Source organism: Streptopelia decaocto (assembly GCF_964273445.1).
Source record: "Streptopelia decaocto genome assembly, chromosome: 17".
Taxonomy (NCBI): domain Eukaryota; kingdom Metazoa; phylum Chordata; class Aves; order Columbiformes; family Columbidae; genus Streptopelia; species Streptopelia decaocto.
In genome coordinates this window covers 3,105,332-3,119,411 of record NC_138672.1, presented here as the reverse complement: position 1 = coordinate 3,119,411, position 14,080 = coordinate 3,105,332, and the positions used below count along the sequence as shown (strand labels likewise).

The 14,080-nt window shown below is 50.0% G+C and overlaps 1 protein-coding gene across 2 annotated transcripts; it reads left to right on the top strand.

Moving 5' to 3' along the window:
• Positions 1-1,048: 1,048 nt before the first annotated feature.
• Positions 1,049-13,714, top strand: LOC309447163 (ectonucleoside triphosphate diphosphohydrolase 2-like). 2 transcript variants are annotated; one of them, XM_082067531.1, is made up of 9 exons: positions 1,049-1,216; positions 3,411-3,528; positions 5,305-5,455; positions 6,181-6,340; positions 7,569-7,796; positions 8,544-8,813; positions 9,842-9,937; positions 10,860-10,994; positions 11,978-13,714. In XM_082067531.1, the coding sequence occupies exons 1-9, from the start codon at positions 1,103-1,105 to the stop codon at positions 12,206-12,208; spliced, it is 1,503 nt and encodes a 500-aa protein (XP_081923657.1). In that variant the 5' UTR covers positions 1,049-1,102; the 3' UTR covers positions 12,209-13,714. The 2 variants fall into 2 exon arrangements, with proteins under 2 accessions (XP_081923657.1, XP_081923658.1); XM_082067532.1 differs by lacking the exons at positions 1,049-1,216; positions 3,411-3,528; positions 5,305-5,455 and adding an exon at positions 5,597-6,092.
• Positions 13,715-14,080: the final 366 nt, after the last annotated feature.

Sequence of the window (14,080 nt, the reverse complement as noted above, 5' to 3'; positions counted from 1 at the left end):
CTGAAGGAAGATGAGGCATTTCTGGCACTTTGCTTAAACCAACACTAAGATTGAGAGATGCATCTCCAAACACTCCTACAAGACCAAAAAGGTGTCATTCCTGTAGTTCTGCAGACAGAGGCCTGACTGGTGAAGTCCTCCGGTGGGGAAAAGATGGCCTTGCCAATAAAGGGTCCAGGCTCACACAAACCAAACTATTTCTTTAAAGATGTTGCACTTTTATTCCTAGACCCAGTCTCCACGTAGCAGATGGGGACGGCCTGAAAGAAGCACTGCTCTTGGGACTAACACGTTTTCTTCAGAAATTCTGGTTTCGGGGACATACCTTTGTAGCCACCAGAAAGGAGAAAGTGGGCTTATGTTCTGTGAAGGTGTTGGCTATTTTTCATGGGGAAGCTGCTGAGAAGGCAAATACAGGCACCTACACTGATTCTGGCCTTCTGGGGGCAAACGACCTGAGCAGCCTCCCCAGTCTCCCTCCCACAGCAAAAACCAAACCAGCCAGAGTCTCCTGTGGGTGGAAACCCAAACATGCAGATGTTTTCCTGTCCTGGGCGATGCTTGAGAGTGAAGGAGGAAGCAGGAGCAGTCTGAAGGATCCAGGTGTGTATGCTCTGCCCCAACCCAACAGACACATGCTTGCGGGGAGCCCCCAGATATGGAGTAAACCCAGCAACAAGGAGTTGCCCCACTTCTAAATTTGGCAGCTAGCACTGCTAGGCGCAGAATACCAAACGGATGAGTTTTGCCTGCTTTCTGCTTATTGCACACCTGAGTTAACCCCACATTTCTGTTTACCTCAACCCCGTCGCCTGGGGCAGTTTCGAGGTTGCACCGATGTCTTTGCAAAGCTCGCGCTGAAACGGGCACGAAGCCGTCGTTTTATTTATTGCATGGAGCGACGGAAAGGAGAACTGCCTGACGCATCGCAGCTTGGCCCACACGCTCCTTGTGGTCCCTGTGGCTTGGGGCCGGGCTGCCGTCGCAGCCTGGCCCCAGCCCCGCCTTTCTCCTCTTTTTAAAGGTTATAAAAAGCAGTTGCTGTCAGTTTGCTGCTCCGCTGCTTCCTCTTCTGATTTGTTGCGAAAGGAGAAAGCACTTCATGTCTTGGCGTGAACTCCTTCCCCCCTGGCTGGTGATCGCAGCAGGACTGACGGGCATCGTGCTGCTTTGTGTCTCCACTAAAGATGTGCCCCTCGCACCTCTCAGGACCAAGGTAAGCGTGTCCGCCCGCCCAAAGGGTGGCCAAGCCAGGGGTCAAGTGGGGCAACGAGCAATGGACCTTCTCCTCATCTGTGGAGCTGCTGCTTAAGCAGAACTTGCCCATTTCTTTGTGCAAGCCAGGCTTTTAAATCGGTGTCTTTTGTTGCTTTTTACATTCTTTGCACTACTGAGTTATTTATTAGCCTGAAATACTGAGGAGGGGACTAGAACAAGACTGTGAGGATGGGTTTCGCATCCTCCAAGATGCTCTAGCTTTTTGAACCAAAACCAAGCCAACCTCTTTGGCTTGTCAGAGAAACACAGGCTAGATATGGCCCATGGATCAGCAGAGATGCTCACTCAGGCTGAGGAGAGACAGCCCATGTCAGGAGCTACCTGGAGCAGCAAGGGACCAGGGTGTCAGAGGAGGGAAAGAGCTAGGTGCCTCTTGAAACTCAGCAGGAATTTGGCCCTGAACTGCTGCTTCTGTCTTTAAATAAAAAAAATTATCTTCCATGCTTTCTCCTCTTCTGCCCTCTCTTGATTTTAACTGGAGAGCCAACCTGCTGTAGGCAGCGGAGTCGGCTCTGCCTGGTGCCTGGGGGGTTAATGCCCATGCACTCTGCCTCCTGCTGCACCGCGGCCAAGGTGAGATCGGTGGCACGCTGTGGTTTACTCCAACAGAAGTAGGTTAACCTGCATGTTTAGAGACACTACCCCTCCTCCACACTCCTCTCTGAAACAAAATTTGATTTAAAAAATACCCTTATTGCTCCATATCGCTCCTCCCTGGTGTTGAGTTAGGGCAGAAACGTGGCGATGTCTGCTCCTCCCTTGAGCTCCCAGCAGCAGTCTCTCATTTTGTGAAGGAGGAAAAAAATCCAGGTTTCTCCACCAATACTGTTCATTCCTTCCTCTTCTGCGGCAGCCGACGTGTCCCTGCGAGAAACATGAGCTGTCACTCGTGGGAGGATGCCAGCAGGCTCGGGCAGGGAGCTCCATCCTCCTTCCGCGTTTCTGCTCCAGTCCCACCAGTTCCTGGCCCAGGCGCTGGGTCTGGTGCAGCTGGGAGCTCCCAGGAAGGCAGCAGGCAGCCAGCTCCGCTCAGAGGCTGCAGCCAAGCTCCATTGTGTGCTAAAGCCCTTCTGATGGTATTAACATCAACCTTTCAGGAGGCTTCACCTCCCACTCAGTCACAGCTACAACTATTTCTGTGCGAGACACAGCTTAGACCATGCACTACCACGTACCTCACAGATCTCATTATTTTCTTTCCTGTCTGTATAGGAGATGACCCAGTTTGGGGTCATGTCTCAGTTCGGAGGAGAGGAGGAGACCCTAGACCAGCACTGGGGGTATTTTGAGTGTGGGGACATCCAGAACAGCCACAGAGCTGTACCCCAGTGGTCTCTCATTTCCTAACCCTCACATATGAGGTGCAGCTCAGCAAGGCTCAGACAGCAGCAAATGGATCAGATGCTGGGTGGCAAAAAGACTAGGGAAGCCCTTGGCATCGCTGCTGGGCAACAGGAAACTGTCAGGGGACGAGGTGTTGAGAAATCTCATGTTTTCTGCTGCTGGTTCTGCCAAGACATTATCTCGGTCTCCTTGGGGCCGCTGCCCTGGACAGTGTATGTGCTGGTTGGTCCCAGCGTGCTGCAGGGCTGGCATGCAAACCTAGTCCGTGTCACACCATCTCTGCAGCGGGACCTCAAACCGCTGTGGGAGTCTCAGGTTCCTCAGAACCAGAAGCAGACCACAGCCTTCCAATTCCTGCACAAAAGCCTTACCTCGTCAGCAAATGAATCCAGCAGCAGTTTGAGTCCCAAAATCAGATGAGAGCTGTATGGCTCCATCTTCTGCTGCTTTAGGACCTGTTTTTCCTGAGCTCCAGATGGCTCAGCTCTCAGTGGAAAGCCTCTGCCTGGTTTCAGGAACAGCTACAGAACATGCCACTGGAGGTCTGATACATTCCCAGGTTTCTCTACGCTCCTGTCGCTCCTCATGTGTATTCAGAAATGCAGACATTTCTCTGCAAATCCACATCATCTTCTGGCTTCACCCTCTCTTTGCATGTAGAAAGCAAACTCAAATACTGCAGTGCAGGCCCATGGGTTACCCAGAACACCTACATAACACTGAGTAACCCTACAATAATAAAGCAGCATTCAGTGGTGTTTATATAGAATGTTTTTGGGGTTTTCCAGTATGGCATTGTTCTGGATGCTGGCTCATCCCACACCATCCTGTTCATCTACCAGTGGACCACCACCAAGGGAAACAAGACCGGGGTGATCAGGGACTGCAGCTCCTGTCTGGTGCAAGGTAAGGTGCCCAAGTCACACTCGGTGGTCTGTGGGACTGGCATGGGATGGATGGAGATCTGTGCATGGACTATTGCCACAATTTCCTCGGCTCCTGTATCATCCAGCTGTACACCGAAATCGTCGCAACAATGAAGCTTATTTTCAGCCTGGGTCTTCTCAATGTGAGATTTAACCATACGCAGCCATAGGTCTGAGCACTTGGCAGTAGCAGGTGACAGTTTATTGCCCTGCTGCTGGCAGGGAAGCACCAGAGGGGCTGGGGGCACCCTGATGTCCCCATAGATCAGTGGCAGAACGAAGGTTGCTGAGCTTCTCACCCAGGTGAGACAGTGAACAGCAACAGAGACAAATCCAGCTGCAGGGTGACTCCTGGTATCTTCTGCCTCCTTGTGACTGGGCAGTAAGTGATGCAGCTCCAGGACAGCCGAGGTGTGAAGGCTCTGACCCCCTGCATGGGGTTTGACTGCACAAACATGAGTTGAGTTTGGCTTTAGGTGTGACATTTTGGAGAATATTGGCGTCTTCCTCACTAGTTTGAATCAGTTTGGCCCTGCCAGAGCCCGCTGAAAGGGTTTCATGCATTAATGCTTGGGGTTTTCCTTCCCTATATCTCAATCTTGCTTTGATGTTGAAGCCCAATTATAGTGCGATACTGGGAAACCCTTGAACTTTCAGTAGCAGTGTGCTGTGGGAGGGCAGCTGCACAGCAAGCAGACAAGAGGGTTTGTGCCCTTGCAGACTGTAAGCAACACAAACCACACACAGGAGATGCAATAAGGGCTCCCTGAAACCTTGTAGTGTCCCTTGCCTGCTGCCATGTTCACTGGTTGGGTTAAAAACAGCAACTGTAGCTCGGTGCAGCAGTTTGTTAGCAGCAGGAACAAGAAGTCCAGGCAGGTCTCTTCCCCAAATGTAAGAAGTCCTCTGTCTGCACGGCAGGGTGGTCACAGCTTTCGAGTGGCCGTAGACAATCCACAGCCCACCCCTGTACAGAGCCCAGGAGAGCAAAGCACGCGGTGATGTAGTCACACACCAGGAAGCTGAGTGGGCCAGAGGCTGGGGAAGTGAGGCTATTTCTGGGCAGTGGCTCAAAACCAGCATTTAAGAGCTCCTTGAACCTTGCTGGGAGGTTGGTCAAGGCTTGCACACAGCTTCCCTCCACCCAGCACCAGCTTTGTCTAGAGCAGGGGTGTCTCGCTTGCAGGCACAGGGCTCAGAAGCCACCTCTGCCAACACAAGAGGAAGTGGCTGGAGGAGAGAGCTGACGCAGCCTCGGCTCTGTCTGCGCGGCAGTGGGTCTTTTTGCTTATCTTCTATAGCGGCTAAAGTCACATTTCTTCCTCCATGGGCTGGGACAGCCTCAGCTGTTGCAGCTGTCCTGTGGCTGATGTGTGGTCATTTATGGGACATAGCAGCAGAGCTAGGGTTCTCTGTGAGATTTGGGATTTACATGAAATCATAGAATCATTTTGTTGGGAAGAGACCTTCCAGATCATTGAGTCCAACTGTTAACCCACCCCTGGCACTGCCCCACATCCCTGAGAACTTAATCTCCATGTCTGTTCAACCCCTCCAGGGATGGTGCCTCCACCACTGCCCCGGGCAGCCTGTTCCAAAGCCAGACAGCCCTGCATGTGCTGTTTTGCTCCCCATACCATATTTTAGCAGGAGGAACTCCTTCATTCCTCATAGGACTGTAGCCTCTTGGGTAACAGCTCTCACACTTCTCCATTATCTTTCCTCCAGAAATTTCATTCTTTCCCCTGGTCCTCAGGTCTGGGAATCTCCAGCTACTCAGATTTTCCTCAGAATGTAGAGAAGAGCTTGGAGTCATGTTTGAACTGGGCCCAGAAAGAGATCCCAGCAGATCAGCACAGCCAAACCCCCCTCTACTTCGGAGCATCCACCAGCGTGAGGCAGCTGAAGTGAGTGAATGTTGCAAACCCACACCCAGAGATCAGCACGCGTCACACGGATCATTCCGTAAATGCATCTCACCCTGTCTGCTCTGCAGTGTGTTCCATCCCCACCCTGACGGTCAGGTAAACCTTCTTCAGGTCCCCACGCTCGAGGGGAGTACAGCATGGCTGTGTCTCCACACTGTCACCCACCAAGGAGCTGTGATGAAGGCAGTCTTGCTACTGCTATCAGTCTGCATAAAGTCTCCTTCACGATTAGTGCTTGGGAAAACATCTGCCAGTCTGGAAGCTGAAGTGTTTTCAGTTTATGTGACAACCCACGTGGATTTGCAGGGTTTGGGAGCGGCGGTGGGAAGATCCACCTTATCTTACACACTTAAGTGGATCCTGTTCTCTATTATCTCATTACTGGGAACTTTATCTCCTTCTATGCACTGGGGAAAAGTTCTGGAAGGGGCCAGGCCACTGGGTCAAGACCACAGGATCCTTCAGTGGCATAAAGTACTAAACTCCCAAATTCTTGAACAATGACACAACTACTCAAATCACCACCCTGCTGTTCTTGCCCCAGTGTCCTGCGAGGGGAGAGGGACAGAGCACCAGGAGTGGGACTGACACTGTGTCTGTGCTTCCATCCAGAGTGGTGAGCACAGCAGAAGCCCTACAGCTGTGCCCCCAGTGCGGGCTGCTCCGGTAACAACAACTGTGCCTTCTTTTTCTTTCCTGTTTAGCCTCACCCATCCCACCCTCCCTGACGGTGTCCTTGCAGCCCTGACTGTGGCCCTGAAGTCATCCCCCTTTGACTTCCAGAGGGCACAAATCCTCTCCAGTCCAGAAAAGGAAGCATTCAATTGGGTTGCTGTTAATTATGTCCTGGGGAACTTCTTCAAGGTAAAGGATGATCCTGGCTGGGGAGTACAGAACTAAGCTGAGCAATTCCCATTCGCAAACAGGCACAGAAACATATGGAAAGATCATTAAAGCCCTGTACTTTAAATGATGCTTAAAAGCATGGCTTGCACTGCCTTTTAGAGGAGGCAGGTTATATCCAACACCAGCTGGTTGGGGCGGTTAAAACTGGATTGAAGGACCAAACCTCTAATCTAGCCTTTCCTGGACATGTTCATGTAGTCGCCCTAACACATGTGAAGCTCTTTGGACAGCACATCCAGGATGCTCACATAGACATCCCTATGTGGCCTGGCCCTGGGATATCACCAAGAACCCCACTGCCCCGAGTGCACAACCCCACTGCAGCTCCAGCTCAGCACCACCAAACAGCATCGCTGCTGTGGAGCCCACTGGAGCCCAGCTGCCCCATGGGGCATCCCATAAAGGGTAGACAGAGATACACAGTCTTTTGCTGCAAAAACAAAAGCCCATCAAATTTCCTCTCATTGAAACGCGAGTGAGAACACAGCTGGGTGTCCCAGCACAGGGGCCTGCTCTGTACTCAGAAGGCACTTGCTAAACAACAATAATACATTTAAATTTCCTTGTTCTACACATGGCTTCTCAAGCCAAGGGGTGTCAAGAAGAACTCCAAGGCCGTTCTGACAGCCAGCAGCAAGTGTGCACTGCTGAGGGAATTGCCTCCCCTGGCCATGTGCAGAACGCTCACACGTGCAGTCAGCACAAACTGTCCTGCCTGTTACTGCCATCCCCAGCACTGCCAAAAATCAGTTCTGCGAGCCAGCGGGAGATGAAACCACAGGGTTCATCTGACAGGAGGACCACTTTAGCATCAAGGCAGCACTTGAAACCCCTATTTGTCCACCTGGAAACTTCCTTCCCACTCCCCACCACCACCACCCTCTCTTCTCTCCCCTGCTCTTACCTGCTGAGACCCTTGAACAGCTGTGCAGGATGGCGAGCCCTGTTTGCTCTTGCTGGCTGTGTGGAGCTCTCATGCAGCTGGCAGTGCTCATACAACGGCTTGTCTGTTCCCTCAAAAGCCACTGGTTCAGCATCCTCCTGTCCTGTGAGGAAAGAAAAAATAGCATTGGGTTGTACTGTAGCAGAAAGCTGCTTTCTCTCTCTCTGCACTAATGCTTGAATCTGGCCATGACCCAGACATAAAAGTCTTAAGAACTGATCTCTCTGGTTCTTTTTGGGTCAGTACGACTGGCGGGGACAGTTAGTCCCCTCCGGGAAGGGGACGGCAGGAGTCCTGTCCGTGGGAGGAACCTCAGCACAGCTCACTGCTGGGGTAAAAGAAGAGAACCAGGCACCAATGGATGGAGCAAGGCTGCAGCTGTATGGGCAGACACACAGCGTGTACACTCGCCGCTGCCCCTGCCATGGCACGGACCAGCTCCGCAGCAGCCTGCTCTCCACACTCATTCAAGTGAGTATCTGCCAGAAGGACATTTGCAAAATTCCTGGACAGAATATTAACCCTCTGCACTGAATGACAGTTGCATAAAGCATAGCTGCTGGTGGGTAAAATGTCAATCACCGTGTTTCATAGAAGGCATTTGCATATATCTAAAAAAGTCCACTGTTTTTGTCAGACATACTCTCTATGCCCAAATCGACGCCCTCCAAGCAGACACACAGACACCAGTTCCAGAGTTTCCTACTTGCAGGCTCTATTTGGCTTCTGACTTAATACACATGAGCACAGAATTGCTCTCCAGAGCTCTCCTCATTTGAGACCTGAACATCCCACATGGAGACTCACTTCACCACAGTTATACTGGGCAATTCCTAGAAATAAGAAGCACTTTGGGGTTGAACCATTTGGAAGTCAGACCTCTTTCTTGCCACTACAAAGAGTACAGGATTCACTGAAATTGTGTTTTCGGCCTATGGACGAGCAGGTAGAGCTGGGACTCCTCAGCACCCCACAGCAGGTCTGGGCACTGCAGCTTGCCCTGAACTCTGCCGGAGCTGGGAGCCTCCTGCACCAGCCTGGGTTCACTAGCTGAGATAAGGCTTGGACAACCTTTTGCAGCCTTTCTGCTCATTTACATCATTGTGGTGCCAAAGGAAAACTGTTCTTCACTGTGTTGCATTATGTATTCCTTTGTGAAGGCCTGGGATGCCAGCCTCTTCTCTTGCTGCCTCTGTCCTTGTTTTATTCTGCCTCTAGGAACAGAGAAGTGCTAAAACCATGTCTAATCCCTGCTGGCCCCTCTCCTACTCCCGGGAAGTGCAGTGGCATTCAGTGCACGCGGGGCCTTGTGCTGTCAGCAAGGACACATCAGACATCCCTGGCCCTGAGGTCTTCAACATCACCGGCTCCAGCAATCCCACCGCCTGCATGGGACTCATCCAAAGGCTGCTCAACGCCTCCTCTTCCTGCAGCTTCTTCAAGCATCCCCTCAGCAGTGTTTTCAAGCCCTCCCAGACCAGGTTTCTGGTGAGTTCTCATTTACACTGGGGTAGGCAACTGGTATGGAGAACCCATGAAATAGGATGAGTTTGGTCATTAATAAATACAGTGGGAACAGCCACACTGTTCCAGTATTTGGGTGGTAAAATGCTGGCCCAGGTTGGCCAGAGAGGTGGTAGATACTCCAACCCTGGAGATATCCCAGGCCAGGCTGGACGGGGCTCTGAGCAACCTGAGCTGGTGAAGATGTCCCTGCTCATGGCAGGGGGGGCACTGGGGGAGCTGGGAAGGTCCCTTCAACCCAAACCATTCTATGATTCTATGACACTGTGCCCTCTACTAGCCAAGACGGCCAGTTCTCATGCTGCGCACATGGACTCCTGTGCTCTCCACTTCATTGGCACAAAGCTGTCCAAACATGGACCACAGCTTCCCACTGCTGACTGTGGCAGAGCTTCCTTCATCCACGTCCCAGAAACAACTGCTTGTGAGACAAACTTTGGAGCTCTGCAGAGCTCTACAGGAGCTCAGGTGAGCCAGCAAGGATAGAGCAGTCGGGACTTGTGTGCTGAGAAGCTCTTCCCACACCAAGTGTGTGGTGAAGCCAAAGCTCCTCTGCCACTCTGAGCAGACATCTGGGCATGCTCGTATCTGAGACCCTGGATCTAGCGTCCAGAGTCACTGAGACATTAAGCCAGGACCACCTCAAGATCCTACAAGAAGCTGAATGCATTTCCATGAATGCAGAGGGAGGAATTTCAGAAGTTCCCCATGGACACTGTGCCCAGGAGCGTAAGGACCAGCCTGCTGATCAGGCAGGGCCAGGAAGGCTGCCGTATGCAAGCTAGCAGCAGTCCTGTCTCCATCTCCAGACAGAAACACATCTGCTTGTTTTCTTTGCACCCAGAGGCACTTGTAGCCACCACAGACCCACAGAAAGGGCACCCTGGCAGCACACCACACGGATACTGCCACTGCTTTCCCAGAGGCACTGCATGCAATGCAAGGATGCAGAGTACAGTCCAGCCTGACCATTGTTGCTGCTGCTGTTATAGGTGATGTCTGAGGCCATGGATTTCATGAGAGAAACTGTACGCTCTCCGGACTTGGGCCAGGCAGTCAACAGGCTTTGTGGAATGTCCGTCAAAGAGGTAACTGGGGAATAACTCAGTGTGCAGGGAGAGTGGGTCACAAGGAACAGTCTGTTGAGAAAGCCCACAGGGCTCAGACTGAGAGAATCTGGATTTGCCAGTTTTTGTTTGTTTGGGTTTTTTGGTTTGGTTTTTTCATATCCTTTTTACTTTGAGGAAACAGGCTTCCCTTACTTCCCTTCCTCTCAAATCCCAGCTGGTGCTGGTAACACCTGGACTCAGTTAAATGAAAAGCCACAAATACCTTTTACTGGATATTAGGGATCAAACAGGAAGGCTGTCTGCTCACTCCCATGCATCACTTTGCCCTTCCTGTTATCCTCCAGTGCAAGGAGCAAGGAGCACATCCCCTCAGACTTCAGGGGCTTTCCCATTTCACCTGGGCCCACAGAGATCAAGCCAGGGGGACTCTGTAAATTATTTTCCTCAACTGGTGACCCTCACTTGCACCTACTCTGACCAAACATCCCCAGTAACATTCAAACTGGACAATTTCTACAGGGTTTGCTAATGGGGCAGTAAAGCCCATAAGCAGTTCCTTAAAGCATTCTCTTCTGGATAGAAAAGAAAGATCTTGTTAATATTCCTGTTGAGAGAAAGGCTGTGGCATTAACTCAATCTAATTAGAGAGCAGAGTCACACCAAGCAGTTCACCTGCAAGGCAACTGTTGGAGACCTGGCTGCCAGCCCTGCTGCTCTTGGAACCGCCTGCTCTTTAATAAGACGGGAACAAAGGCACTAAGAGATGACACTGGTTCCCAGACCACAGCCCAGTGGGTGCAGGGAACAGGGTTTCAGTCTGCACAGGAGACAAAACACTTCTCCACTCCCAGAGCATTAGAGAGGCTAGAGCAGGCCTGAAATTCAGCTACTGAATATTTACTTATTTTTTTCCCCCATTTTCTTTTGGAAATGACACCAGCTGGTCAAAGAGTCCCAAACAAGCCTGGATACACTTGCTGATTATTGCCTCGTGTCTGCCTTCATCTTTCATCTCAGCACAAATGGATACATGTTTGACTTGGACAGGTCTGTCTGGACTGCATTCCAGAAGAAGGTCAGTTACCTACAGCGTGGTATTTCTAATCATGAGGGAGGGCTGGTTTCAGTAAAGCCAGCCTGTCCCCAACTCCTACAAGCCCTAACTAGCTAGGTTTCTCCAGCAAGCTGGTTTTGCAAAATAAATTCACAATTGTCATGAGATAAACAAGATATCTCAGAGAGCTAGAGATTAGACACATCACAAGTGAAAAACAGCTGGGTCAAAATCTAACCTGAAGCAATATAATCTTTAACAGTCTATGCCCAAAAGGGAAGTATGGCTTTATCACCACTTAATGCTAAGGACAAACTGCTGATAATATTTCCTGAGCCAAAAGATACTGCTTTACTCTTTGCAATCACCTTTATACTGGTGAGGGTTTATAACTGGCTTCTAAGGTCTGAAATTGCTTCAGGATCTGATTCAAGTTCTCCCCTCTGCAAAAGAAAAGAAAACTTATTCCCAGACTTCTTCTCACCTCACCAGCAAAGGCCTGGTCCCACTGAGCAGGGCGGGTCAGTCAGCCACGTCATGATCAGCAGACTAAGGCAAGGGAGTGAGGTAGGTCCAGGGTCCAGCCTAAGAGCCCAGCCTGGAAAACCAGAAAGAAAGCCACTTAAAATATAAGTCTGAGGTTCAATCAGGGACAGAGCTACTCATAATGTAGACCTGAGGCCTATCTGGAAAATCCAGTCAGGAAGCAGAAGGAACAGCACATACCTACAGCCCAGCTTAGGAAAGAGTAGCTGCCCAGGCCAGAGCTTAAATGGAGCTCCCAGCCCCACGGGCAAGGGGGTGGGTGGAAGTGCCAGGTGTGACTGGTCAGGGCAGTTAAGGGCTATTAGTGTACTGACAGTGGGAAAGCTCCTCATTTTAAGGTTAATCCTTGGATCAGTCTCAAAAAAAGTATAGGAGGCCTTGGGCCTGCGGACAGAAACGCAGCTAGGGTCTAGACTGTCTCCTTCTCTTGTGACCTCTCCTCCTTTTCATGCCAACAGATGGGTGACCCATCATCAGGCTGGACTCTTGGGTACCTGCTGAATCTGACCAACACCATCCCCCAGGACAGCCCAACCTTCCTCAAGGGGATTGAACCAGGGGTCTGGTCCTTGCTCCTCATCCTCTTTGTAGTGCTGCTCACCGGCTCGTTCATGCGCATCTCGTACCGAGTGATGGTCAAGGAAAACAGCTTCAGTAACAGGAACAGCAGCGTTTTTGATGACGACTGACAGTTATTCTGGGACTCAATACTCTTGCCAGGGGTACATATAGAAATCACACAGATGTGGAAGATGCAAGTGACTTTTCTGGAGGACTCCCAGAGCCTTATTTCAACTTGTCAACACTTGCACTACTGTCCAGTGAGAAAACGGACCCTGTTCTGCAGGAAGCCTGTGATTCCTGGTGGATCACAAGCGATTTGTTCTCCAAACGAGAGAGCAGCCTGCACAGATCTTGCTTGGGCTGCAGCTGAGATTACTCATGTCCACCTAACGAGGCGATGCCTCTGAGCAGGCAGGCCCTGAGCTACTGTACAGCTAATATTGAATAACCCTGTCTAATCAGAAGAGGTGGCATCTGAAAAAAAGTGCTCTGTCCTCCGCTGTGCCCACAAGAGAGACAATACCTCCAGTATTGCCACCAGTGAAGACTGGAACAGCATTAAAATGTAATGAGAATATAACAGCCAACTGGTTTCCATGTTCTAAGGAAGAAAGCAGGTATTTTCTGCCTGATCTGTCTGTTCTTCCACCTCAGGGATGGTATCCATGCATCTGATCCATTCTGCTGACCAAGAATCCTTCAAAAGCAATGTTTTTTAGTCTTGGCATCCACAAAATGTGCAGAGCATCAAAGGAGAAACAAAATGCACAGACACACAGCTGAATTCCTGTCTCTCAGCTGAGCCATGGCAACTCAGGGTTAAAATTGACAATTTAAGCTCTTTAATCAAGACTTAAATTAACACATTTCATTTCACATCTACTCAAATCGGGTGCATGGTGGGCTGAGGTTCACCAGTTGGTTCATTTGCACTGAGCTGCTTGTCTCGCTGACTCTGGAAGTGTCTCATCCAATACTGTCCTTTCGAGAAGAGCAGACCCAGGGACAGAAGCTTTCCTAATTGTCAGTCCAATGACTTTCACCTTAGACAGTGACCAGAGTTACTTTATAACCCAATACTCAGGATTCCTCTGGGACTTGGCAGTCGTTCCAGTTCCTCTGGTCTGCTCTGCTCATCTAAAAGGTGAGGTGGTGTACAAATTCCTCATGTTACCGAGAAGACAAGGGATGGGTTCAGACAAATAGTGTTCTTTGACTAAAACATTTAGAGTTCACGTCTTGGATTTCTTCAGAGACTTAAACACAAAGGCTGTTAAAATCCTAAGAGAGAAGCATCTCCTACTCATTTCAGAGTACTTTAACTAGAAATGTAAACGTTCACAGATGCAATGACGTGCCTTGCAGGATTTTTTAAAGCTACTGTGGCACCCATATCCTTTCAAATCTGATTATTAATTGCTTGTGCTCCGAACTCTTATATAGGACATGCTCCCTCCCCCATAATATTGGGACATTCATAAATTTTCAGGCCAATTAATGAAGGTTTGGAACCTGTCAGTCAAGTTTTGAGGGGTGTGGAAACAGATTTAAACAAGCTTCATATTCATTTCTTTGAGTTGCACGCTGGATATTTTTAATTATATCATGTTATTAAAGATGTTTTAATAGACTGTCTGTGTTATTCTTGGCAAGACATCAAAGCGGGGTTTTCACTGTGAACACAGAGCGTTTCAGTGAGGAGGATGGGGGATGCTGATTTTGCCTCTGTTTACTCAAGAGCTGTTAGGCTGTGTACTTTCAGGGTACACAATGAGAACCCCTGAAGGCACATTCTTCCCAGTGGCAGGCCGGCAGAAAATGACTTCAGATAACCTGGCTGCTGGTATTTAGTTGATGAGAGACGTGTCTACATCTTTGATGTGTTCTTTGCTCAAACCATCTGAAGAAAGTAGGATGGATGCAGGCAAGTCTACATAGGAAAAAAAAAAGGTTATCAAGGAGTCAGCGATATCAGGGAAATTCCTGAGAATTCATTC

What these genes read in the sequence shown, in the direction of transcription:
- LOC309447163 (XM_082067531.1), top strand. Translation starts at nt 1,103, where the DNA reads ATGTCTTGGCGTGAACTCCTTCCCCCCTGGCTGGTGATCGCAGCAGGA. An exon ending in CAGCTCCTGTCTGGTGCAAG is followed by an intron (nt 3,529 to 5,304) that starts GTAAGGTGCCCA and finishes CCTGGTCCTCAG; the next exon opens with GTCTGGGAATCTCCAGCTAC. An exon ending in ACCAGCGTGAGGCAGCTGAA is followed by an intron (nt 5,456 to 6,180) that starts GTGAGTGAATGT and finishes TTTCCTGTTTAG; the next exon opens with CCTCACCCATCCCACCCTCC.